The sequence below is a fragment of the Cololabis saira genome, chromosome 10 (assembly GCF_033807715.1).
Source record: "Cololabis saira isolate AMF1-May2022 chromosome 10, fColSai1.1, whole genome shotgun sequence".
Lineage (NCBI taxonomy): Eukaryota > Metazoa > Chordata > Actinopteri > Beloniformes > Belonidae > Cololabis > Cololabis saira.
In genome coordinates this window covers 13,830,726-13,858,281 of record NC_084596.1, presented here as the reverse complement: position 1 = coordinate 13,858,281, position 27,556 = coordinate 13,830,726, and the positions used below count along the sequence as shown (strand labels likewise).

General features: G+C 37.9%; 1 protein-coding gene across 2 annotated transcripts in view; it reads left to right on the top strand.

Annotated features, from left to right (window-relative positions):
* The window catches only part of LOC133452439 (retinal-specific phospholipid-transporting ATPase ABCA4-like), a 94,633-nt gene that overhangs the window by 46,962 nt on the left and 20,115 nt on the right, over window positions 1-27,556 (top strand). The window contains exons 15-36 of one of the 2 annotated variants that reach the window (XM_061731742.1): window positions 3,261-3,483; window positions 4,416-4,637; window positions 5,541-5,745; window positions 5,833-5,925; window positions 7,084-7,290; window positions 10,798-10,975; window positions 11,897-12,028; window positions 13,194-13,333; window positions 13,427-13,564; window positions 14,830-15,011; window positions 17,222-17,327; window positions 18,807-19,012; window positions 22,776-22,830; window positions 23,050-23,109; window positions 24,711-24,868; window positions 25,107-25,231; window positions 25,469-25,567; window positions 26,400-26,681; window positions 26,844-26,876; window positions 26,967-27,072; window positions 27,162-27,236; window positions 27,367-27,536. In XM_061731742.1, the coding sequence (XP_061587726.1) occupies window positions 3,261-3,483; window positions 4,416-4,637; window positions 5,541-5,745; window positions 5,833-5,925; window positions 7,084-7,290; window positions 10,798-10,975; window positions 11,897-12,028; window positions 13,194-13,333; window positions 13,427-13,564; window positions 14,830-15,011; window positions 17,222-17,327; window positions 18,807-19,012; window positions 22,776-22,830; window positions 23,050-23,109; window positions 24,711-24,868; window positions 25,107-25,231; window positions 25,469-25,567; window positions 26,400-26,681; window positions 26,844-26,876; window positions 26,967-27,072; window positions 27,162-27,236; window positions 27,367-27,536 (3,195 nt within the window). The remainder of the gene's footprint in view (window positions 1-3,260; window positions 3,484-4,415; window positions 4,638-5,540; window positions 5,746-5,832; window positions 5,926-7,083; window positions 7,291-10,797; window positions 10,976-11,896; window positions 12,029-13,193; window positions 13,334-13,426; window positions 13,565-14,829; window positions 15,012-17,221; window positions 17,328-18,806; window positions 19,013-22,775; window positions 22,831-23,049; window positions 23,110-24,710; window positions 24,869-25,106; window positions 25,232-25,468; window positions 25,568-26,399; window positions 26,682-26,843; window positions 26,877-26,966; window positions 27,073-27,161; window positions 27,237-27,366; window positions 27,537-27,556) is intronic. The other variant, XM_061731743.1, reaches the window with a different exon arrangement.

Below are 27,556 nucleotides of genomic sequence, written 5' to 3'. Positions count from 1 at the left end.
GAAATTACGAGAATAAAGTCATAATATAATGAGAATAAAGTCGTAAAATTACGAGAATAAAGTCGTGATGTTGTGAGAATAAAGTCGTAATAGAATAAAGTCGTAATATTACGAGAATAAAGTCGTAAAATTACGAGAATAAAGTCGTAATGTTGCGAGAATAAAGTTGTAACATTACGAGAATAAAGTTGTAATGTTGCGAGAATAAAGTCGTAATATTATGAGAATAAAGTCGTAATATTATGAGAATAAAGTCGTAATATTACGAGAATAAAGTCGTAAAATTCAGAGAATAAAGTTGTGACATTACGAGAATAAAGTCGTAATGAATAAAGTGGTAATTTATGAGAATAAAGTCATAATATTATGAAAATAAAGTGGTAATTTATGAGAACTCTAACAGGAAGAGCATCTTCTCCCTGTGTTAAAATGAAGAATATTGAGCATCTTGTGAAGTTATATTTATATATTTATAATATATTACAACTTTATTCTCGTAATATTACGACTTTATTCTCGTAATATTATGACTTTATTCTCATAATTTTACGACTTTATTCTCATTACATTATGACTTTATTCTCGTAATTTCCTTTTTTTGTTTTTTTGTTTGGCCCTAATACTCCGTCGTACAATATCATATCATATATAACCTATAAAAATTTAATAAAATTAAAAGAAAAGAAAAGAAAGAAAAGAAAAGAAAAGAAGGAAAAGACAAAATAACAAAAAATAAATACAACACAAACAACCAATAAGCAATATCAGTAATTATAATCATAATTGAACCGGTCTCCTACAATATCCTAAATTCAAGATTCCAATCTCCCAGTCACCTCTACAATGATCCACGAACAGCCTTGAATGCAGGCAGTTATATTTGTATCGTATATAATCCATCCACAATGAACAAAATAATAATCAAAGGTATGTAAGGTAAATTACTTTCTTTAGAGGTCCTCATTTTTATACTTGTCAAGAATTGCTTTGTATGTGTTTTTAAACTGTATAGAGTTAGTGCTATGTTTGATTTCATCATCCAGACCATTCCACAAAGTTCCCCCACAGACTGATATGCACATGGTTTTAAGAGTAGTGCATACACATGGTTGTTTAAAATGTAATTTTCCTCTTAGAATATATTGTCCTTCTTTAGCTTGAAACATTTTTTGAATGTTTTCAGGCAGTGTATTATTTCTTGCTTTGAACATTATTATTGCTGTTCTAACTTTCCCTAGGTCCACAAATTTCAAAGTCTGTAATTTAAGAAATAGAGGATTGGTGTGATCAAGATACCCAGCATGATTTATTATCCTTACTGCTATGAGAATGAAATGAATCCCTGTTTATTTTAATGGATACAGGCAATGAATGCCAGAGCTGCAAATTAAATTTAAAAGAGTTAATAAAACAAGTTAAATGCAGTAGTATGCACAACATTTAAAAAACGTTCTTTTGAATGTCTCCTGAGACACGAGAGTGAAAAATAATCTTCAAAGATCTCACTTGCAGCGAGTTTGTTTACATTAGATAACACTTCATTGAAGTGTAATTGGTCTTCAGTGACTGTAAATAAACCAGCGGTAAACAAGACGGTTGGTGTTTCCCACATTCTCCTTACTGATCTTCATGCTCTGTCTGGATAAAATTAGCATTTTTTTAATGAAGTCTCTGCATCCGTGTATAATATTTTCCAGCATGGATGCGGTAAATGAACATATGGAGATGAACTTGTAGGGAGGATAATGAAGGTACACGTACTGAAGTCACTACCCTCTGAGTTTTTATTGGATTATAACTCCTTTTAAAAGGATTCCATTGCACAAAAGCTGGTTTATAAATGAGCCTAATAATAATTGTAGAAGTCTGATGTTGCTTTTATATGCCCCTCTTCACTGTAAAGCAGGGGTCACCAATCCTGGTCCTCGAGGGCCGGTGTCCTGCATGTTTTAGAGTTTTCTCTGCTTTAACCCTGTACTGTCTTTGGGTCAAAATGACCTAATTCTCCTGTCCTCCTTTCCTCCTGCTCTCTCCTTCCTCTTTCCTTCCTTCCTTCCTTCCTTCCTTCCTTCCTTCCTTCCTTCCTTCCTTCCTTCCTTCCTTCCTTCCTTCCTTCCTTCCTTCCTTCCTTCCTTCCTTGTTTTCCCTTCCTTCCTTCCTTCCTTCCTTCCTTCCTTCCTTCCTTCCTTCTGTCTTTCCTCCCTTCCTTCCTTATTTTTTCCCTTCCTTCTTTCCTCCCTTCTTTCCTCTTTTCCTTCCTTCCTTTTTCCCTTCCTCCCTTCCTTCCATCTTTTCTTCCTTCCTTCTTTTCTCCCTACCTTCCTTCTTTTCTCCCTTCCTTCCATCTTTTCTTTCTCCCTTCCTTCCTTCCTTCTTTCCTTCCTTCCTTCTTTTCTCACTTCCTTCCTTCTTTTCTCACTTCCTTCCTTCTTTTCTCCCTTCCTTCCTTCTTTCCTCCCTTCCTTCCTTCCTTCCTTCTTGTTTCCCTTCCTTCCTTCCTTCCTTCCTTCTTGTTTCCCTTCTTTCCTCCCTTCCTTCCTTTTCCCTTCCTTCCTTCCTTTTCCCTTCCTTCCTTCCTTCCTTCCTTCCTTCCTTCCTTCCTTCCTTCCTTCCTTCCTTCCTTCCTTCCTTCCTTCCTTCCTTCCTTCCTTCCTTCCTTCCTTCCTTCCTTCCTTCCTTCCTTCCTTCCTTCTTTTTTCCCTTCCTTCCTTCCTTCCTTCTTCCTTCCTCTTTCCTTCCTTCCTTCCTTCTTTTTTCACTTCCTCCCTTCCTTCCTTCTTTTTTCACTTCCTTCCTTCCTTCCTTCCTTCCTTCCTTCCTTCCTTCCTTCCTTCCTTCCTTCCTTCCTTCCTTCCTTCCTTCCTTCCTTCCTTCCTTCCTTCCTTCCTTCTTTTCTCCCTTCTTTCCTTATTTTTCCCTTCCTTCCTTCTTTCCTTCCTTCCTTCCTTCCTTCTTTCCTCCCTTCCTTCCTTCTTTTCTTCCTTCTTCCCTTCCTCCTTCCTTGACCCAAAAACAGCACAAGGGTTAACACACCTGATTCTAATTAATCATCGTCATCAGCTTGTCATTGAGGTCTGCACAATTCTCTTAACGACACAGTCACTTTTATCACGGTGCAATGAAGCAGCGAAACATGTAAAACATGCAGGACACCGGCCTTCAAGGACCAGGATTGGTGACCCCTGCAAAAGGTTATTTCATGTTGTGTTTTTGTCCCAAAATAACGAGGATCCCGTCTCATTTCTCTCCATCTTCTCCAGCTTTATGATTACTCTGAACCGCTGCTTCCCCATGTTCATGGTGCTGGCTTGGATCTTTACCGTCTCCATGACTGTGAAGAGCATCGTGCTGGAGAAGGAGCTGCGGCTCAAAGAGACGCTCAAGGCCATGGGGGTGGAGAACGGAGTCATTTGGTACACGTGGTTCATCGACAGCTTCGTAATGATGACCGCCAGCACAGCCCTGCTGACCGCCATCATCATGGTGAGGCAACAGGGACAGCAGAGGGGAAAAGATGAGAGAGGGAGCTTGCTGGAAGTTAAATAAGGGTTAAGTGTCGTTGGAGGGGGGTTTGTGTTTGGTAGGGGGTAATGTTGCCCTCTAGTGGAGGATTTGGAAAACGACACCAAGGGCTTCCACTGGCTGTGTATGTAAGTGGGAATCAGTTTTCAAAGAGGTGTCAAAAGTATTCACATTCATTACTCAGGTAGAAGTATAGATACGAGAGTTTAAAAATACTCCTGTAGAAGTTGAAGTATCAACTCAAGTTTTTTACTCAAGTAAAAGTATAAAAGTACTGGTTTCAAAACTACTTAAAGTATAAAAGTAATGTAAGGGGGAAAAAAGCCATTAAGGACAAAAGCCATTGAAAATGAATGCATCTTAGTATAATGCAAATATATTAAAGAACCATATATGTGTACTATTGAGCATTAACATGTGTTTCAGAGAGCAGGAGATATGATGACTAGTTGCCTATAAGTATTGTAATGGTGCAAAAAGTCAAACTTCAGAGGCATGTTATCATTTATCCTAACCTTTATTGGAATGTACATCAAAGTTTAATTGCAGGAATCTGAGGGAACGGATGTAAGAACAAAACTGGACAAGAACATCTGAAACAACCACAACCAAATTCACTCTATCCGGATGGAGCAATTTAACTGTATAGTTTTTTTTTAAAGGCCGAAATGAAATAGAGTAACAAGGCTGTTTTTAAAATGTAAGGAGTAAAAAGTACAGATAATTGCGTGAAAATTTAAGGAGTAAAAGTAAAAAGTCGTCTGAAAAATAATTACTCCAGTGAAGTATAGATAACCAAAATTTCTAATTAAGTAAGGTAACGAAGTATTTGTACTTCGTTACTTGACACCTCTGAAGTTAATCCTCCTTATGTGCTTTTATTTCCCTCTCAGGGTGGGAAGGTGTTGAATTACAGCAACCCCATTGTTGTTTTCTTCTTCCTGCTGACTTTTACCGTGACTACCATCATGCAATGTTTCCTGATGAGCGTGTTCTTCAGCAAGGCCAACCTGGCAGCTGCCTGCAGCGGCATCATCTACTTCACCCTCTACTTGCCCCACATCCTCTGTTTCGCCTGGCAGGACCGCATCACCAAGAACATCAAGCTGGCCGCTGTACGATTTATCTATTCATCTATCTTTTATTTATTTATTTAGGAGTATTGCACTGACTAAAAACAACTAATTGAAATTACGAAAATAAAGTCATAATAATATGAGAATAAAGTCGTAAAATTACGAGAATAAAGTCATAATGTTACGAGAATAAAGTCGTAATATTTTGAGACTAAAGTTGTAATATTACGAGAATAAAGTCGTAATATTAAATATATTATAAATATATAAATATAACTTCACAAGATGCTCAATATTTAACATTTTAACACAGGGAGAAGATGCTCTTCCTGTTAGAGTTCTCATAAATTAACACTTTATTCTTGTAATATTACGACTTTATTCTCATAAATTACAACTTTATTCTCGTAATGTTACAACTTTATTCTCGTAATGTTACGACTTTATTCTCGTAATGTTACGACTTTATTCTCGTAATGTTACGACTTTATTCTCGTAATGTTACGACTTTATTCTTGTAATATTACGACTTTATTCTCGTAATATTACGACTTTATTCTTGTAATATTACGACTTTATTCTCGTAACGTTACGACTTTATTCTTGTAACATTACGACTTTATTCTCGTAACGTTACGACTTTATTCTCGTAATGTTACGACTTTATTCTCGTAATATTACAACCTTATTTTCATAATATTACGACTTTATTCCCGCAACATTATGACTTTATTCTCGTAATTTTACGACTTTATTCTCATTATATTATGACTTTATTCTCGTAATTTTTTGTCTTAGTTTGGCCCTAATACTCCGTCGTAAAAAACAGTGCTCAAATACAATCATTAGCTTGTGCAGTGTAATTTAAACATGTAGAACCCCTACTGTCATGATGAATGTGTTTGCATATGGTCACTTTGTTCATCCCCTCTGAAACTCCAGAGCCTGCTGTCTCCGGTGGCCTTCGGCTTTGGAACCGAGTACCTGTCCCGGTATGAGGAGCAGGGTCTGGGTCTGCAGTGGAGCAACATCCAGACCAGTCCGTTAGAGAAAGACACTTACTCCTTCCTCACCTCTATCTTCATGATGATGTTTGACGCTGTCCTCTACGGCTTCCTGGCCTGGTATCTGGATAATGTGTTCCCAGGTTGGCCTATGAATATGGTTTAGATTAAGCCTGTATTCTCTTTTTCAAATCACACTAAATAATGAAGCAAATGTTTACTCTAAAAAGGACAGTACGGCATTGGACGGCCGTTCTACTTCCCACTTCAGCCATCCTACTGGCAGAGGTCGACACCGTTACACGCAGAGACGGCTGATCCAGGTTAGTCATTCGAGGAATATCATGACTGGAGGTTTGTGATCTGAATGTATGAGCAAGAAGGCATCTTATGATTAAAAGTTTCAGCAGTTGAAAAGGTCTTTCGTGCCGCTAGAAAGGTTACTACTTTTTCAAGTGACCATTTGATTCTCTTTATTCCAGTACTCCGTTGAATGTTGATAGTTTTTGATAGTTCCTCATTAAACTGATACACTTTTGTTATAACAAAAACATAAATATCCTCATAGACACTCGTAGACTCGTAGATACTAAGCAGTGTCTACTTACTCTTTATTACAGTCTAATCTATCCTCACCTTTCATATTGCAATATTGTTTGGGGGAGTACATTTACAACTACTCTCCATAAAATCTTAATTCTCCAGAACCGTTTTGTAAGACTTGCATCTCGATCTGTCTGGGATGCTACTGCTGCTCCTTTATTTAAAAATCTACAGATCCTTACTATTTATGACATCAACAGTTACCAAATATGCATTTTTCTTTACAAGATATTTTCCTCAGAAGGAAATGTTCCTGAGCACTTTAGGTCATACTTCGCTACAAACTCTCAATTTCATTCCTACTCAACACGGCAGGCCCTCGCCCTACATCCGCCTAAATGTCTGGAATCTAGAAGCCAATTTTTGTTTAGGTTTAGAGGTGTCAAAGTCTGGAATAGTTGGTACCAGATTGCTAACAATTGTAGGTCTCTATCCATTTTCAAAAGTCGCTCAAGAGAGCATTTAATTCAACAATGTAGTCAAGAAAGCTCTTGCTTTTCCCACTGTTAATGTTCTTTTGCACTTCATATTCTGTGTTGCCATTTGTTCAGCATAATCATCATATTTTCATGATCATGTCTACAGTAATTTTTTTCTTTTATTTTTTTTTATTATTTCTTTTAATTTTATTTTCATTCATGTTCTGCATGAAATTTTTATGATATATTATTTATTTTTATTTTTATGATTTTGTATCCTCATAACTATTTTGTTAACTGTTATTAGGTGGGGGCTCGTCATAAGCCTACTGGCTTGCTCGCTCCTCCCTGCACAGTTTCTTTTAACTGCACTTATTTGTGTAATGTTATTTTTTTATGTTATGTGCTAAATAAACTAAACTAAACTAAACTAAATTTGCATTTATACGTCCCGTCCAGATCCTGAGAAACCTGAGCCTGAGAACCACGAGAAGGACATGGAAGAGAGAGGCACGCCAGAGACATACACCTGTAACGGCTCAGCCAGCAGGAAAATCTGCAAGCACCAAAGCAAGAGAGAACAGATGGAGAGAGAAAAGGAGCTCCTGAAACAACAAGAGGACAGTCCAAAGCAGGAGCAGCAGGGTCAAGACCCTGGGATGGAAGGTGAGGACGTGAATGCATGTCAGGAACTAGACCGGATGTGAAGACTCTGCCGCCATCTGGTGGACGAACAGGGAAAGATCACAGCTGCATTATGGCAGCGAGTTAATGGTCTGAGGGAGAGACTTGGAAACCGTAGATGAACAGCAGGTGTTTGGATGGACCAAATATGGCCATTGTGCAAAAATGCAGGCAGTGTTTTCCAGGAATAGTTAGTATGCTGCTTCTGGAAACCATGGATAGTCACGGTCACAGTTTCTGCAAGTGCATTTGCATACAAATCGAAAAAAAAAAAAAGGATAATAAGGACGACAACATGTTCACTTCACTGATGTGGACTCTTTATGTTGCTCATGAATTGGTAAACAAATTAAGGACATAATTCATTTAGTTTCATTTCAAATCTCTAAAGCAACACCCATATGGTTGGGGGTTTTTTTTAAGATTTTTTTGGACTCTAGTGGCCCTTTAGTCAAGTTGCAGACAGAAGGGGGGTAGAGAGAGAGAATGGGGATGACATGCAGCAAAGGTGCACAGGCCGGGATTTGAACCTGTGACCACTGCAGGAGGACTGTAGCCTCAGTATACAGGACTGTCTCAGAAAATTAGAATATTGTGATAAAGTTCTTTATTTTCTGTAATGCAATTAGAAAAACAAAAATGTCATACATTCTGGATTCATTACAAATCAACTGAAATATTGCAAGCCTTTTATTATTTTTATATTGCTGATCATGGCTTACAGTTTAAAATTAAGATTCCCAGAATATTCTAATTTTCTGAGATAGGATATTTGAGTTTTCTTAAGCTGTAAGCCATGATCAGCAATATTAAAATAATAAAAGGCTTGCAATATTTCAGTTGATTTGTAATGAATCCAGAATGTATGACATTTTTGCATTAAAGAAAATAAAGGACTTTATCACAATATTCTAATTTTCTGAGACAGTCCTGTATGAGCCACTTGCTTAACTCACTGCGCCACCGAGCGGCCCCCCATATGGTTGTTTTATAATGTTAAATATCAGTTTCATTTTCATCTGAAGGAAATATTGATTATTTTGAAGTGAAATGTACCTCTTATGGTCTCTCATCACTTATAGCGGCAAAAACTCAAAATAACATAGGATACAGTTTGGTCTTTTTGCTACCGGTACAGTAGCAGAACTTGGTAATGTGTTGGGCAAGCTACTTGGAAAGTGTAGTGTGTGAGCTAAGCTAGTAGTTACTCTAACATTAAATTAAGCTTACATCAAAGCTATTACCTTCAGAAATGTAGCGGGCTAAGCTACAGCAAAATGAAAGTAACTAGTGCAACTACATCCAAGCATTTTACTAAATTGGACGAACTTTGAACCATTTTTTTGGTAGTTATTTGCACCTTTTAGCAATTTATATATTTCAAAATTGTAGCTTTCTTGGTGTTAGCTGTTGTTGGTAAGTTGCTAGTAGGTTCGTGTTAGCAGACTGGAAAGTGATGGTTAGCTTTGTTGGCAATCATTGTGTTAGATTACCTGAATGTGCGTTCTTAAGTTCGTTTTCGAGGTCCTGGAAGTTGAGAGCAGCCTCTTCTTTGGGTTGAACAATAAGCACCTGAACACGTAATTTCTGTCTGTTGTTTCAGTTACACTCATATTTGAGATATGGCCACGGCGACTCCGCAGTTAAATCTCCCCCCTCTGCCATCTCTCATCAAGTGCTCGCCTGCAGGTGGCAAAGTTACATGCCTTATGCCTCTGTGTGGTAGCAGTGACAGTTTTATTTCAGTCCGTAACAGAAATCTCCAGCTAGTTTGAGCATCAGAAATTATTTTGGAAATGTAGCTTGTGTGGACGCTACCGCGCTAAATGATCAATAAAAGAGCTTAACTACTGAGAAGTTACTTGATTCAGAAAACACTGACGCTACCACCAAGCTACTGAAAAATGTAGTTAAACTACAAACGTTCGCTACTGTAGTGACGCTACTGCCCAACACTGCTTGGTAAAAGCTCAGCTAGTTTGCCCACACATCTCTAAAAATAAGCTATTTCAATAAATTACCGGTAAGTGAAAATCCCCGTATTGTGTGAAAATATCTTAAAACTACATGCCGTTACAGAACAATACCAGTATTCGGAAGTTGTTACGGTAGACATTATGGCAGAGGCAACTAAGAGACACAAGAAAGTAAAGATGGAAGAGAAGACGAGGGTGACCGGGCAGGAGGCTGAACAAGTGTCTTCCTCCACGCCTATAAAGGAAAATTACACTGGACACTTTTTTTTAAATGATTAGAATCAAAATCTCAAAATTATCAAGAGAATATCGTGAAAAACAACCTCCCCTCTATATGTACTTGTGGGTCAAAGCAGCAAGGTCATTCACACGACAGAGGTCACGCCAAAGCTTTTTAATGCCGGACTGTTCAACCAATTGTCTAACTTCAGTCTGTCAGAGACATTTACAAACAAAGATGAAAACAGTGGAGTTCAGACTGTCTGTATGCAAGTGTTTTAATGAATTATGTCTTTATGTAATTCATTTATTTGTTTGTTTGTTTTTTATCTTTTAATTCTGTAACTATGTTGCTGCTATCTTGGCCAGGTCTCCCTTGTAAAAGAGACCCCCTCTCAATGAGAATAACCTAGTTAAATAAAGGCTAAATCAATAAAAATAAAATAAAGACCTGACTGTCACTGAAGTTCACCCAAAACCCCTGTGGTCATGATGACTAAACATATGGCTGATAGTTATTGGTGAAAATATGTTTCTAAACCAGGGGTCGGCAACCCAAAATGAGGAAAGAGCCGTATTGGACCAAAAACACAAAAAACAAATATGTCTGGAGCCGCAAAAAATGAAGTCTTGTATAAACCTTAGAATGAAGGCAACACATGCTGCATGTTTCTATATTAGTTAGAACTGGTGGAAGATTTTTTATTTTCATTATGCACTTCGAGAAAAAAGTTGAAATGTTGAGAAAAAAGTTGAAATGTAGAGAAAAAAGTTGAAATGTTGAGAAAAAAGTCGAAATGTCAAGGAAATAGTCAAACTTTTGTGAAAAAAGTCGAAATGTCGAGAAAAAAGTCGAAATGTCGAGGAAATAGTCAAGATTTTGTGAAAAAAATCGAAATGTAGAGAAAAAAGTCAAAATGTCGAGAAAAAAAGTTAAAATGTCAAGAAAAAAGTCAAAATTTAGAGAAAAAGTTGAAATGTCGAGATTAAAAAGGAAAGGAAAAAGGAAGAAAAATAGAGAAAAAAAGGAAAAAAGAAGGAAAAAAAAGAGAAAAAATAATAAAAGAGAAGAAAAAAAGGAAAAAAAGAAAAAAAAGAAAAAAAGGAAAAAAAGGTAAAACATTTTTGAAAAAGCTCCAGGAGCCACCGCATGCGGCTCTAGAGCCGCGGGTTGCCGACCCCTGTTCTAAACAAACCAAAGACAAGTGTTTCTGAATGATTGAGCATTACTCGTCATAGATGGTATCTGATCTTTCCATCATCCTCATCATCCTCTCTGTCTCCTCTCATGCAGACCAGCTGTTCTTTGAGCCCAACCCAGAGGGCCTGGTGTTGGGGGTGCAGATTCAGGATCTGGTCAAGGTGTTTCATGGAAGCTCTCGTCCGGCTGTCAACTGCCTAACAATCAATTTCTACGAGGGACAGATCACATCCTTCTTAGGGCACAACGGGGCTGGAAAAACCACAACCATGTAAGCAGAAATGCAATTTCATAGATACAGGACTTTCTCAGAAAATTGGAATATTGTGATTTTCTGTAATGCAATTACAAAAACAAAAATGTCATATTCTGGATTCATTACAAATCAACTGAAATATTGCAAGCCTTTTATTATTTTAATATTGTTGATCATGGCTTACAGCTTAAGAAAACTCAAATATCCTATTAAAAAAAATTTGAATATTCTGGGCATCTTAATCTTAAACTGTAAACCATAATCAGCAATATTAAAATAATAAAAGGCTTGCAATATTTCAGTTGATTTGTAATGAATCCAGAATGTATGACATTTTAGTTTTTTTTAATTGCTTTACAGAAAATAAAGAACTTTTTCTGAGACAGTCCTGTAGATTGATTTAAGAAATTTAAAAAACTAATACTGGACTATAACTTATTGTATATGCCTGCACTTTATTTTTTGTTTACTCCCATTGTGGTGTTACTGTATGTGTCTGTTATTTATATGTGAAAATAATATACTGAATGCGCACACTGTTACCACCGTGACAAATTCCTATGTGTTTAACACAAATGGCAAATAAAAGTAATCTGAATCTGAATCTGTAAGTTATTATGTTTATAAGTGGGATAAAAGGGGACACAGGTCAGAAACATCTGAAAGAGTTTTAAAAACTGTACAGTCATCTAAAATTAAGTCTGTGGAAGAATTCATTTGCCATGTCAATACTGATGCAATGTTTTAACTACGGCACGGCTTTTATTGCAGCCTCCAGATATTTCAGCAGCTCCTGGCAAGAATTAGTTGCTCGGTCTTTACGTCAGATTTTATTAGACCTGATAGAAACTGGCATTTTCTGTATCTCACATTTAAACTGAGTGAAAGTGGCAACTGTTTACTGTTACTTCACTTCTTCTTAATTTTTCAATTTAGGTCCATCCTGACGGGTCTTTACCCCCCCACCTCTGGCACGGCCTACGTCAACGGAAGAGACATCAGAACTGATATAGACACCATCCGCACGTCTATGGGAATGTGCCCTCAATACAACATCCTCTTCAATCAGTGAGCGGCTTTACTGACTGCTGTGTCATTTAAAACGAATGACCGGTTCCCACAAATGCTTTCAAACTTATATACTCAAATAAGGAAGAGATAAACTTCTGCTTAATGCAGGGGTGTCAAATGTGCGCCCCGTGGGCCGCATGCGGATCGAGAGAGATTTTCATGCGGCCCGCGAGAAGGCACGCAAAAAACCGAAATGTTAATTTACTAAAAAGGAAGGCATAAATAATTGCCATGAATCGCAGCATATCCGATAATATATTTCTTCTACAAATCCATCGTTATTCCACAAATAGAGCAGTTTTTGAAATTTTTTTAGTTTTCTAGAATGCATTTGCCGATTTTATTTCTTTGTAGACGGTCGTTTATTTTTATTAACCGACTACTATTATATATTTTCGCAGGAAAAGTATCACTGCTAAAAAAGATGATAGAAGATATTTAATCGGAGAATTTCAGTTTTGAATACGAGGATAGTGACAAAGTAAAACAGTTAAAACAGAAGTGCTGACTTTTTCGGCACACTGGCGTAAATATCCGCGCCAATTTTTAAAAATAAATACACTTAATTGTACTGGAAAAATCTTTAAATTACAAAGAAACACTCTCGGATGTAATAAGAAAGATTTTGCTTTTAATTAAATTTCCTATAAAAAAGGGAAATATAAAAAAAACATACTTGTTTCTGTTTATCTTTGTAAAATTATATTAAAAGTATTTTATATAATTTGAAAAAAAACGAGAAATTTCAAGAAAAGATCCTGAAGAAATATATTTTACATAGTTAGAGTGTAAACAAAGTGCATATTTCCTTTAAAATTAACTAAACTGATATTGGATTAGATAACAATAGTAAAAAAAAAAAAGAATTAGAAAAAGAAAATTTGCACCGTTTTCGTTATTTTGAGCGTGCGAGAAAAGAAATGGTCAAATCCGCCAAGCAAAATGAGTTTGACACCGCTGGCTTAATGTATTTTGTTAGTAAAAAGTTGTTGGCTAAAACTTAGTGATGTAGTTGTAAAGTCAGTTGTAAAACGAAGAGCAGGAATCGTTAAAAACGAATTTACTTGCTTTAAGATCAGTCAGCAGTTTCTGAAGTATTGAAACATTAAAAACAACATTTCTTGTGAACTTTTTCATTTCTGCTGCTCTGTCTGTCCTCCAGTCTCACAGTGGAGGAGCACATCCTCTTCTACTCGCTGCTGAAGGGTCGAACTGAAGAGGAGGCAAAGAGGGAGGTGGAAGACATGCTGGTGGATCTGGGGCTGCCTAACAAACGAGACGACGAGGCCCAAAACCTCTCAGGTTGGTGGCTTGTTTCCCTCCGTGTGTGAAAGAGGGAGCACAACGGTCATTTATCTGGGTCTGTTTTAAACCTCTACGTCATTCACATCACAGGTGGCATGCAGAGGAAGCTGTCGGTTGCCATGGCGTTTGTTGGAGGGTCCAAGGTGGTCATTCTGGATGAGCCAACTTCTGGAGTGGACCCTTATTCCAGAAGATCCATCTGGGACCTCCTGCTGAAATACAGAGCAGGTAAAGATGTGGCTGCAGCAGCTACATTTTTTGGTCTGGGTTTGCCTTGTTCCGCAGAACTGCAGAATAAAACTACATCTTGTGCAACTATAATATCAGTGGTAATTGGGAATTAAAAGTTGCGTTCCGTATTGAACCAATACAGACCCGTATTATTCTCTTATTTATTTATGTCATAATATAGGCCTACAGGTGAAGGTTGTAAAATTTGAATATATTTCAAAACTTCATTTGTAGTAAATTCAACTTAATGTGAAACAAATATATTACCGTATTGGCCCAAATATAAGACGACCCTGATTATAAGACGACCCCCTCTTTTTCAAGACTCAAGTTTGAAAACAGACAGAAAATAATTACAGTACATATGAAACAAATGATTATAACAACATATTCAAGAGAAAAAGCATGTTATTTTGCCTCATTCAAATCATCATCTTGAAGTTTGCATCATAACTTCTCCTCAGCTGCTGGTTTATCTGCCGATCTTCCACCCACTTTTCTCCAGATTATTGCTACGTTTCTCAATTTTTCAGCATTCGCTTTAAAGATATCTGGCGCCATCTAGCGTTGTAAATGGGTATAATATCTAGACCCCTAATGTAAGACGAACCCCACTTTTTCAGTCTTATTTCAATGCAAATATTCGGGCCAATATGGTATTTCCCACTACATACAAAGTGAGATATTTCAAGCCTTTATTTGTTATAGTTTTGGTGATTATGGCTCACAGTTTATGAAAACCCCAAATATAAAATTAAAAAAATTAGAATATATTATGAAATCAATAAACAATTCAATCATCAAAATTATAACAAATAAAGGCTTAAAATATCTTGCTTTGCATGTAATGAGACAGGTAATATATGAGTTTCCCCTTTTAAGTTGAACATAAATTAACTTTTACACCATATTCTAATTTTCCGAACTTCACCTGTATCTATTTACCTGTATCAGTTGCTATATGGTTGGCTGTCTGTACAGTCATGCAAGTTCAATGCTATTAAAGCACTTTATATCAAAGCATTTTGTTTTTTGATATAAAATAAATACATTTCTATGTATTTTAGAAGTTTTGGGGATGTCCCTTTTTCTGGTGCCTGCGCTGCTGAAATGGGGCGTCCCTTATTTCTAGTTTTTAAAGGTGGCAACCCTAGTGGTATCTGTTGGTAAAAGTTAAGGTTAATTCCACCACTACATAGTTTGTAGAGCTGAAATGTCATCATTTTCAACAGGACTTTAACAGAACTTTGCTCCTTGTGCAGGCCGCACGGTGATTCTGTCCACTCACCACATGGACGAGGCCGACCTGCTGAGCGACCGCATCGCCATCATCTCCAAGGGACAGCTGTTCTGCTGCGGGTCGCCGCTTTTCCTCAAAAACTGCTTCGGCGTCGGCTTCTATCTAACACTCGTACGCCGCATGAAGGACCTCAAGAAACGGGAGGTGAGCTTCAGCTTTTATTCTAAATGCTCTTTTATTAGCCAGAAATCTTGGTGTGATTATTGACTCAGACCTGACAGGCCTTAACAAGAAATCAATCAGGCAGCTGCAGCTGATCCAGAACACTGCTGCCAGAGTCCTTACAAACACCAGGAAACTGGACCACATTACACCGGTCATGAAATCACTACACTGGCTTCCAGTGAGTCAAAGGATAGAGTTTAAAATCTTACTGCTGGTCTACAAAGACCTGAATGGTCTTGGACCAAAATACATGCTTGATCTGTTAGTTCCTATGAAGCTCCCAGACCCCTGAGGTTCATCTAGATCTGGTTTGTTGTGGTTCCCAAGAACCAGAACCAAGCAAGGTGAGGCAGCGTTCAGTTATTCTGCTCCTGACCGGCAGAGGTGTCAAAAGTATCCACATTCATTACTCAGGTAGAAGTATAGATACTAGAGTTTAAAAATACTCCTGTAGAAGTTGAAGTATCAACTCAAGTTTTTTACTCAAGTAAAAGTATAAAAGTACTGGTTTCAAAACTACTTAAAGTATAAAAGTAAAAGTAATGTAAGGGGGAAAAGGCCACTAATAACAAAAGCCATTGAAAATGAATGCATCTTAGTATAATGTAAATATATTAAAGAATCATATATGTGTACTCAGTACTCGAGTTGTAAAAAAAAATCAGGGGGGATGGTGGATTTTATCATATGGGGACAGATAATTTGTGCTGATTACAAATAATATATTACAAATAATATAATATATTACAAATAATAGCCCCCAATTCTGCAGCCTTCTGTAAGCTTTAAATATCCACTGGGCTTACATCAAATACATCAAAACACAACAATAAAAAACAGTTTTCTGAACTTATCAATATACATCTGTCCTTCACAGGATAAATAAAATGGATCACTGCAAAAACTCAAAATCTTAACAAGAATATTTGTTTTATTTCTAGTGAAAATGTCTCATTTTAGTAAAAAAAATCTCATTACACTTAAAACAAGACTCATAACTGGAAAAAACAACAATTTTCACCTGTTTCAAGTAGATTTTTACTTAAAATAAGTAGAAAAATCTGCATGTGGAACAAGATTTTATTGCTTGTAATGAGAAGATAAATCTTGTCCCATTGGCAGATTTTTTCTACTTATTTCAAGTGAAAATTTACTTGAAACAGGTGAAAATTGTCAAATAAGTTATTTTTCTGGTGTTATTTTTCTGGTGATGACTCTAAATGTTGAAATAGCAGTAAAACCACATTCATTGATGAAATAACATAAGGGATGGAAAGGGGGGGTGGCAGTTTTACAGGGGGGATGATTTTGACCGTTTTTATTTCAGGGGGGATGCCATCCCCCCTCATCCCCCCTCAACTCGAGTACTGTGTGTACTATTGAGCATTAACATGTGTTTCAGAGAGCAGGAGATATGATGACTAGTTGCCTATAAGTATTGTAATGATGCAAAAAGTCAAACTTCAGAGGCATGTTATCATTTATCCTAACCTTTATTGGAATGTACATCCAAGTTTAGTTGCAGGAATCTGAGGGAACGGATGTAAGAACAAAACTGGACAAGAACATCTGAAACAACCACAACCAAATTCACTCTATCCGGATGGAGCAATTTAACTGGATAGTTTTTATTAAAGGCCGAAATGAAATAGAGTAACGAGGCTGTTTTTAAAATGTAAGGAGTAAAAGTAAATAGTCGTCTGAAAAATAATTACTCCAGGGAAGTATAGATAACCAAAATTTCTACTTAAGTAAGGTAACGAAGTATTTGTACTTCGTTACTTGACACCTCTGCTCACCGGTGGAACAAACTTCCTGTAGACCTGAGGTCTGCTCCAACTGTCAGCTCCTTTAAATCAGGCCTAAAAACATTAGTTTACTGAAGCGTACTCTTAAATTAAATACTTACCTGCTGTACTCTACTGCACTTACTTTTTAACAACTTGTGCTTTTTATTATTTGACCCTCTTTTCTTATCATTTTATTTGTTATTTACTGTGTCATGCCGCTGTAATGTTGATGTAAATCCCTTTGAATTACCTTGGGTTGAATTGTGCTATACAAATAAACTTGCCTTGCCTAAAAATCAACAAGCCCCTGCTTCACCTGTAGAAACTGAAGAAGCGCTGAACACAAGTATATCTTTTTGACATCATCACAAGTTTTCCCCTGATATGTATTTCCTCCAGAATGAATGCGACTGCGACTCGGACTGCTCCTGCTCCTGCTCCATCTGCACCGGATACAAAGACCAGTCTCACAACCAGTACCAGCAGCTGGACAGAGTCATGGACGGTAAGCGTGTACGCGATAGTCCTTCACCTGCCTCCTGCACCGCTTTTATTTGCTCTTTTATCTTCCATCTCACTGCTGATTTGTTTTAAATTGAATTTACGGTCGAGAAAGCATTTTGTTTTGTCTTTACCTCTGCTGCTGATTAAGTAGAAGAGAATTAGGATTAGGCGTAAAGTTGTTTTGCCACATCAAGAAGAAAGGAAATAATCAACATGAGAGTTCACACAAAAAGAAAAAGAAATTACTTAGCAAGAAGCTAACTGAGGAGAATTAATTCCTTGTTGGTGCCTGATCAGCAGGATGGACGATGGCGATGATTGACGATGTTGTTAGTCCTATATGACAGTATATTAGCATGAATGAGAAAGTATTTGCCATAACTGTACAATTCACAAGATATAATAGACTCGCACTCTTGACAGTTTATATTGAATGAAAAGCGTAAGAGCAAGAATAATACTTTGTTATACATTAAATTATAATTGGAAGAAAAGCTGAAATACGTGCTTTTTCTGTCTTTGCTTTGAATAATATGGAGATTCCTGCTGCTGAAATCGTTTAGTTGGTGTCACTGAGTTTTAAAGCTATTGTCAGAATTGATTTCAGTACTTTTATTAGTATTAGGTGTGAAAACCAAACATTTGTACTATCAAGTACAGTTTTTATGATACAATCCCACGATGGTTTGAAGAAACAAAAACAATCATGATGTGATCAAAAGCGTACACTTTTAAAAACAAAATCGATCACAATAGAGCGACTCTAATCCAGTTTTCCACCAACCTAGAGAGATATTTTGTTGTATAACTAAGAACTCAGATTTACTGTCGTCACACCTGAGTTGACAAGGTTGCAGTTGCAAAATCAGACAAATGAACATTTCCAAATAAGAGAATAGCTACTGCCACTGCTGACTGTTACTTTTTCATAAGTATGCTATAGGCGGTGTTCGGTACAGCTAAATCAACGTAGCAGCATGTCCACTGATAAAAAAGCGTATTCTTTCTTCTTCCCAAGCAGAAGCTAAACTTTGTTTGAGAAAAGACAGTTCATATTTTTTTCCCCCTTTGATTTGTCACCTGTCAGATATATGTGAGCAACATCGTCAGCTTGCACTTGTTGGAAGTGATATCATTCGCCCAAGTATCTAAGTTGTACAACAGACTTAAATAGAGCGCCTGACTTTTCTCCCATTAATAATTTAGCGGTGATATTGAACCACAAGCCTTCTCCTCTTGCGCTGCCTGAGGATGCCTTACTTAAGATGCAGCTCCACGAAAATGTTCCAGCACAAATTTGCTCATGCATTGTACTGCGAGAATAATGCACTCTTTGTTTTTTGTTTTTTTTTCATTTTTCTTCATTTTTCTGCATTTCAAGCAGTTTTTCTTCTTTTGTTCTTGCCTCGGTTTCTTCTATTTTAGGAAGACTTTGCCCTTCTTTAGATGATAAATATCTTATCTTCTGTCCTCTTCCCAGGGGATGTAGAAAACATCACTGGTCTCATCCACCACCACGTCCCCGAGGCCAAGCTGATTGAGATGATTGGACAGGAGCTGACCTATCTGCTCCCCAACAAAGGCTTCAAACATCGAGCCTACGCCAGTCTTTTTAGAGAGCTGGAAGAGACACTTGGTGATATGGGTTTAAGCAGCTTTGGAATCTCAGATACATCCCTAGAGGAGGTGAGGACAATGCCAGTCCAGGTGTGATGTATTGGCCTTCAATACATGTTTGGCAGTATGAAAAGACTAGCAACTCTAATAAAAGTAGCTTCTCACTGTGGACCATCAGAATTTGAAAACAGGATGCAGGGGACTGTGACACCTCTGACCCAGATCAGAATAAAAATCACACAGTTTCAACCCAGTTTAAGTTTTTAAAGATTTTGCTGTACCTCTGAAGTGGGCGGTGGGTAGTTGCAACACTAACTCCTGCTTAGGCAGCTACGCACAAAGGTTATTATGCCGTCATTAGTGTTCATACTTCTGCGTTGCTGTCTGCATGGCTCTGTAATTACACCACCAACCTCTAGTTGGCAGTGTGGGTTCTTTTCTGGCTTTCTTTTGCTTACTTCTTTAATGAACTGTAATTTCTTTATTCTTGAAATTGCTGTTGAATTATTGAATTCATTAATTTAATTATTACTACTATTATTATTGTAAATCTGCTCCATCTCTCTCACTAGAGGGAAATACAATTACCCAGCTGACCCATCACATTTCTGAGGTCCGCCTTTAGACACACATCCCTGCAGGAGAGGGGGTTGGCTGGCCCTGCTCCTTAAAACCTGCTGCTATGAACAGAGCCCTAAAGACAGAGTTGATAGGGGAGCTCCTGTACTCTGTGGTAATTTAATAATAATAATAATTAAAGCTGCAAGCAGCGATGAACTGGACATTTAGCGGATGACACCAGCCACGACTCTCTATGTCAAACCATTCAATAGTTATGGCAGAAAGGAGGAACTATCACATATCGACCAATCAGAAGAAGGGGCGGGGCTAATTAATGCCAATGAAGGTCAAGTACTCAAAATCGAGTCCGATGACACCACCCACGAGTCTTTATGTCAAACCATTCAAAAGTTACGGCAAAAAGTAGGAAATATCAAATATGGACCAATCAGATGAAGGGGGGGCACACTTTTTGACATCGATCGTCGCCACGGTAACGCTTTTGACTGAGAAAAGTAATGTGCATCGTCGCAGGATCGAGACGCACATTTTGATGTATAACACACCTGGGTGCACGTTACGGTTCGGACGAAGAAACAGACGAAGAAGTGGCATAAATTGCGCCAAAATGACACGATTAATTCAAAATGGCCGACTTCCTGTTCGGTTTCGGCTATGGCGCCATGAGACTTTTCTTTAAGTTGCGACATGATACAGGTGTGTACCTATTTTCGTGCATTTACGTCAAACCACATGGTGGGGCTTGAGGCACGAAGTTTTCTAGGGGGCGCTGTTGAGCCATTAGGCCACGCCCATTAATGCAAACCATTAAATATATAATTTTTCATCAGGCTTGGCTTGCATGCAAGATTTGGTGACTTTTGGGGCATGTTTAGGGGGGCAAAAAGGCCCTTTTCGTCGGAAAAATAAAAACGAGGAAAAAAAAAAAAAAATTCCCACAGATACAATAGGGCCTTCGCACTGTGAGTGCTCGGGCCCTAATAATAAGACATAAAACTCCACTCAAAAGCACCTTCCTGAATAAAAAGGTTTTTAGGCCAGTCTTAAAAGAGTCCAGTGCCTGTTCTGCCCTTAGATGGTCAGGGAGACGGTTCCATAAGCGACGCTTCTGAGCCCATGGTGCGGAGCTTGGTGTTGGGAACCCGGAGGAGCTACCAGTTAGTAGATCTGAGGGTCCGGGTAGAGGTTTGGGGAGTAATGAGTTCTTGTAAGTACGGAGGTGCTTATCCATTTATGCACTTATGGGTGAGGAGTAGGACTTTGTATTCAATCCGGGTTGACACAGGGAGCCAGTGGAGTGAAAGGAGAACGGGTGTCATGTGCTCATATTTCCATTAGCCAGTGATCCCAGTGAAGAGTGAGTTACAGTAGTCCAGTCTAGAGGAGATGAATGCGTGGACGAGCTTCTCTGCATCTGACAGGGTTAAAGTGGGGCGGAGTTTGGAGATGTTTTTGAGATGATAAAAGGAGGTTTTGCACAGGTGTTTTAAAATTCAAATTTTCAAATTTGTCTAAAACATTTCTGGATGATGATGCTATTTGAGCAGTAAAAAACCAAACACAAAGAAACACAGAGCGCCCTCCTTCCAATGCTACCCCAGAAAACACGTCCCATCACGAGTACGAACCCTCCACCTTTCTGTGCCTAGCCAGAAATTTTTTTTTTTCATATGTTATGCCCTATTTTATTGGTTCCAGTTATAAAAAAACATAAAACATAAAAGTATAATAAAACACCTTCACCATTGGTATAGAAGCAGCTCATGAATTCCCTTCCAGTGAATGACTCAGCAGTATTCAGTTTGCTTCTTAATATCAAATACCAACTGTCAAAAGCTATGGAAACATTTTTACGTTTTCTTTATTTAAAAAAAGATTTCTGCTGCAGTAAGATTTCAGCCTTTTCTTTTGCGATGCAAGAATTTCCACAGCATTCATAAACAGAAAACGCCTAGTTTGACTCAGGAACCTTTACTGCATCTTCCCTCCTCCAAAGTTCCTTTCAGCTGCAAATGTGGATATATTTGTGTCCCTGCCTACAGTGGCAAGAAGAAGTTTCCATTCTTGTGAATACTTAAGTGGACACGAAGCTGTTTTCCAAAGGGCACAAAGTCAAGTGCAAGCCAAACCGCTCAAACCCATAAAATGAACCTTTTTAAAAATCCGACTAGCTGCTGCTGTTAACTCATATTAGCAATATAAATTCATAACAATGCTGCACATTTAGCACATACAGACAGCCTGGCAGCAAAACCACTAATAACAACCTATTAAAAAGTGAACTGTGTGTCTATGTCTATGCTGTGTTAGTAAATGACATCAAATATAATCGTTGTAAACAGTAAAACTAGTTGGGCGTTTGCTTTGCTTATGCTAGCAGCAACCCAGCAGTTGTAATTCCGATTTGGGGGATAAGATTAAAATGTTTCTCCCCTTCTTTGTTGTTTTTATAATTGTTAACCCCATTGGCCAACTATGTTAGTTTCAAATGAGCCCTATACACAAATTTACGACGGAGTATTAGGGCCAAACTAAGACAAAAAAAATTGGAAATTACGAGAATAAAGTCATAATATAATGAGAATAAAGTCGTAAAATTACGAGAATAAAGTCGTAATGTTGCGAGAATAAAGTCGTAATAGAATAAAGTCGTAATATTTTGAGAATAAAGTCGTAATATTACGAGAATAAAGTCGTAAAATTACGAGAATAAAGTCGTAACATTACGAGAATAAAGTCGTAATGTTGCGAGAATAAAGTCGTAATATTATGAGAATATAATTTATGAGAACTCTAACAGGAAGAGCTTCTTCTCCCTGTGTTAAAATGAGGAATATTGAGCATCTTGTGAAGTTATATTTATATATTTATAATATATTACGACTTTATTCTCGTAATATTATGACTTTATTCTCGTAATTTTACGACTTTATTCTCGTAATATTATGACTTTATTCTCGTAATATTATGACTTTATTCTCATTACATTATAACTTTATTCTCGTAATTTCCTTTTTTTGTTTTTTTTGTTTGGCCCTAATACTCCGTCGTACAAATTTGACCTTGTTATTGGTCGAGAAGTAATTTAGAAATGGAAGCTAACAATAGAAAACGAAGACAAGATGAGGTCTAGAAGGGTATTCATCATATATTTTCTTAACTTTTGTCATTTGTAAACAGTAAAAGATGAAAATAAAAAAAGCTAAGCTTAAAATTCTTAACCTCACTGCTCATTTTGTTTTCTCTGCAGATATTCATAAAGGTCACAGCAGACGGGGAAGCAGCACATAATGCCACCTCTGCCGGTAAATGGCCCCCCTGATCCTTCTGCCTTGAACTGAAATGCTGATCAGCTGGCTCGTCTCCCATACGTGTCGTCAATCCATTTGCATCACATCTGTATTTTTATGTTGTCATTGTTGTGTTTCCCTTAAGAGAATGTGCTACAGATCTCGTCTAGAAATTAGACTGTACATGTGTTGTTTTTACCCTCTAGTCTGTGTTTGTTTTCTCCCACCTTTTAGAGCAATGGATGTTACAGGGAAGACAAAATGGCACCAAACTTGGTGTAGAAGGAGATGAAGGTCAGAGTTAAAAGCCATTGGATAGAACTCAATAAACATGCCCTTTTTCACTGTTTTCATATTGAATCAACTGGCCCTGGGTCAATTAGAGGGAATGTCTGTTAGCAGTTGATTTTTGTAGCCCTGCTGCTTTAATTTTATGCTGGGTTTAGCACTCAAAGACCGGAGTGCCATTTTATTACAAGAAATGTTTTAAAACTCATGCATCTACACATCCTTGAACTTAAAGTCTGAACCATTTAGTGAACAGCATCTCTCACGTTGCTTTCATTTTCTTTCAGTCAGATCACTGCTTCAGCTTCATGCATCTACTTACATGTCTAAGGGCCCGATTTACTAAGATCCTAAATAAAGAGTACTAAATTGCGTGTGCACTGAAAAAGTTTGCACGTGCTGTTGTTGTGTGTTTTGCGGGTGATCAACTAACAATGCTCGCGCAATTGATAACAGGTGCAAACCTCAGTATTTAAATGAGGTGTTGCGTGTCTTACGGTTTGCGGCGCAAAATGAAATTTGACGAGTTGGAGTTAGAGATATTAGTGGACGAGGCAAATTGTTGTGCCGTATTCAGCACCCCTGCCGTGAAAAGCACCCCCTCGTATATTCAATGATAAGTAGACCAAGAAAAAAAACAACACACTGACACTTCAATATATTTATATATACACACTCACACAAACACATACTTAGGAGTTTATATTATATATATTTACAAATATTATGGAAGACAACACAGTAAGCAGGCTATTAATTAATGACATCAATAACCATTTACCCGATTTTTGTTTTTATGTGTGACTGTGATTGTGGGAAAGTATGACTATTGTGGAATCCATGAGCGCATTTAAACATGAATCATTAACACAAAACTGGACGCTAAACAGAACATGACACTGAATGAGAATATAATTTTTGTCAGACGAGGGGGTGCTTTTCACGGCAGGGGTGCTGAATACGGCACGACACCGGCGGGGTATGACAACTGCAGAACAAGTATAGGCGCACAATAAGAAACACTTTTTTCTCCATGAAAACACGTGATTTATTTTTTATCACAAATAAAAAAAATGAAGGTGCCTCCTGTGGCAACCCCAGTCCTCAAATCAGGCACCAACAAGCATCGGTGCGTAATGCTGGGCAGATTAGCACCTTCCTTTCGAACGTATTAAATACAGACGCAATCACAATCCCCGCAAAAACTTTCAGGCTTGGTAAATCTCATTGCGTGTGGTAAAAGGAGATATTTGCATTTTCCCCTCCCAGTATTTAGCGATTTCTGGCGGGTACGCCCCATATTGATTATTCATCAGGGCAAAAGTACTAAATGAATAGCGTGTGCTATTTTGCTCATTTGAGAGGCGCAGTCCTCTTTGCACGCTGTTAGTAGATCAGCTTGCACATTGGTTTGCGGGTGATGTCAAGTTTGCACACGTTTTTACGCACGCAAATCTTTAGTAAATCAGGCCCTAAGTGTTCAGTGTTCAGATGAAAAAAAAAATCTCAACAGCAGGACTGATTCAAAGTTGCCTCATTTTTATTTCAATTGACACTTTTCTGAACTTAAAATGTAACATTTATGTATGTTTTCTTGCTGATCACAGAACAAAATGGCGTGAACGGTACCCATCAAGCTGACAGCAACTCAGGAAAGGGCTCCATGCAGGTGAAAGGTTTCTCACTGACCCTGAAGCAGTTCCATGCTCTGCTGGTGAAGAGGTTCCACCATGCCACCAGAAGCCAGAAAGACTTCATGGCTCAGGTATCGTATTAATTGAATAGTTCCTGACTAGAAACTGTGACTAACTGCCATTTTCCCCAAATGCTTTGGATTTTGCAAGAGGACCAACATTCTGGGTGGAAAATTTGTTTCTCTGGCATAAATTGGATGCAGAAGGAGAACCTTTGAGACATAAAATAATTAATTTCCATTTTATTTTGCAAATTTGATTGAATAAATCTTCAAATATGTGACTTTTGATTGTGTCTCTTACAAACAGATCATCCTTCCTGCATGTTTTGTCTTCGTATCTCTGATCTTCACCACTATTGTTCCTCCGTTTGGAGAGTACCCCAGTCTGACTATTTCCCCCTGGATGTACGGACAACAGTTTACATTCTTCAGGTCAGACTTCAGTACACACACTCTGGAAATGAACCTTAGCGGATTTAAATTTGTGACATCATCCAGTGGCAGAATTTAAACTTAATGGCTCAGTGACAATATTTGTATTCAGTCTTTTTCACAGTGGGTGTGGGAAAGTCAGTCAAATATCAGGAATCAGTTTTAATGGTTTTGTTTATATTTCTCCACTCATTATCCTCAGTATTGTTTTTAATCTGTTTTCTTTAACATCTTTAGCAATGAGAGACCATTAGACCCCACAATGAAACACTTCACAGAGCGTTTGTTAAACTGGCCGGGCCTGGGCACTCGATGCATGGAAGGAGAGCCGCTCGGGTGAGTATTTGGAGAAGTCCTAGATCAGGGATGGGCAACCCGCGGCTCCAGAGCCGCATGCGGCTCTTTAGCGCCGCCCTAGTGGCTCCTGGAGCTTTTTCAAAAATGTTTGATCTTTTTTTCTTTTTCTTTTTTCCTTTTTTCTTCTTTTTTTCCTTTTTTCTCTTTTTTTCTTCCTTTTTCCTTTCCTTATAAATCTCGACATTTTGACTTTTTTCTTGAAATTTTGACTTATTTTTCAACATTTCGACTTTTTTCTCAACATTTCGACTTTTTTCTCAACATTTTGACTTATTTTTCAACATTTCAACTTTTTTCTCAACATTTCGACTTTTTTCACGAAATTTTGACTATTTCCTTGACATTTAGACTTTTTTCTCGAGATTGTACTTCAACATTATTCTCGCCATTTCAACTTTTTTTCTCGACATTTTGACTTTTTTCTCAACATTTCGACTTTTTTTCTCGACATGTCGACTTTTTTCTCAAAATTTTGACTTTTTTCTTGAAGTGCATAATGAAAAAAAAAAATCTTCCTCTAAAATATTATTTTTATTTTTCTCCTGTCTGGCCCTAATACTCTTCCATCGATTCGTGTAACAAAAAGAGTCATGTGGACAAGACTTTTCAATTTTTCCGGCTCCAGACATATTTGTTTTTTGTGTTTTTGGTCCAATATGGCTCTTTCAACATTTTGGGTTGCCGACCCCTGTCCTAGATCAAGACCAGCACTGCAGCCTGCATTTGCAGGATGGAAAACTTGCGACTGAGATTATTCTACAGATATTCTATATACATCCAGTATAATTTACTCATCCTCTTCTCCCCCCAGGATGCCCTGCAATAACAGCACCTCGGAGTGGGAGCAACCCGCGGTTTCCCCTGTAGTCATGAACATCCTCCAGAGTCCTCAGTGGAACCCACAAAACCCATCGCCGTCCTGCCAGTGCAGCACCAGTAAGAAGCTGACCATGATGCCCATTTGTCCCGTGGGTGCAGGAGGCCTCCCCCCTCACCAACGAGTGGAGGCGTCAGGAGACACAATGCTGGATCTGACAGACAGGAACATCTCCGATTACTTGGTCAAAACATACCCCGATCTCATCAGAACCAGGCAGGTTTGAATGTACTTTGCTTTTGCAAAGAAATACTATCAAAAGGGAAAAAAGTTCATTTGAAAGATAACACAAAATACACAGAAAGAACTTCCAAAGGATCAAAACTGACTTATCTTTATGAATAATTTTCTTCTTAATAAAAACCTTCTATTTCACAGTTTGAAGAGCAAATACTGGGTGAATGAACAAAGGTAATCTTTTTATTTTTGTAAGTCTCTACTTGTATCTGTCGGGGTTAGTTTTCCTGTTGGGATTGTGATGTAAATCTTCTCCATCATCAGATATGGAGGGCTCTCAGTCGGGGGACAGCTCCCCATCCTGGATGTGGACCCCAAAGACATCCAGAATGTTTTCCATCAACTGGGACGAATCCTGAACATAACTGGGGTAATATATTCTGTAGTTGTACCCTACAGACATGAGGCCCCACTTCAAAATTCACTTAGTTGGTTTATAACGAGCAATCGTCTTCACAGGGTCACTATTGCAGACGCTCATTGAGGGATATTGGCACTTTCTTACGATACATGGAAAGCGAGTTTAATGTAAAGGTGAGTTTTTTAGTTGGCTTTTCTTTTAAAATGATGCAAGTAATATACAAGGAAGGTCTGCTTGCATGCAAGTAGTAAGTAGTGTGGCAGCTGTGTGAAGTATTCAAGTAATTCTCCACCCTTCTCTTAGGTTTGGTATAATAACAAAGGCTGGCATGCCATGGTGGCCTTCATGAATGTGGCCAACAACGCTATTCTACGAGCCTTTCTTCCCCCATCTGCTAAAGCTGCTGAGTTTGGGATCACTGCTGTCAATCACCCTCTGAACCTCACCAAAGAGCAGCTTTCTGAAGTTACAGTGTGAGTAATCATCCAGTTTG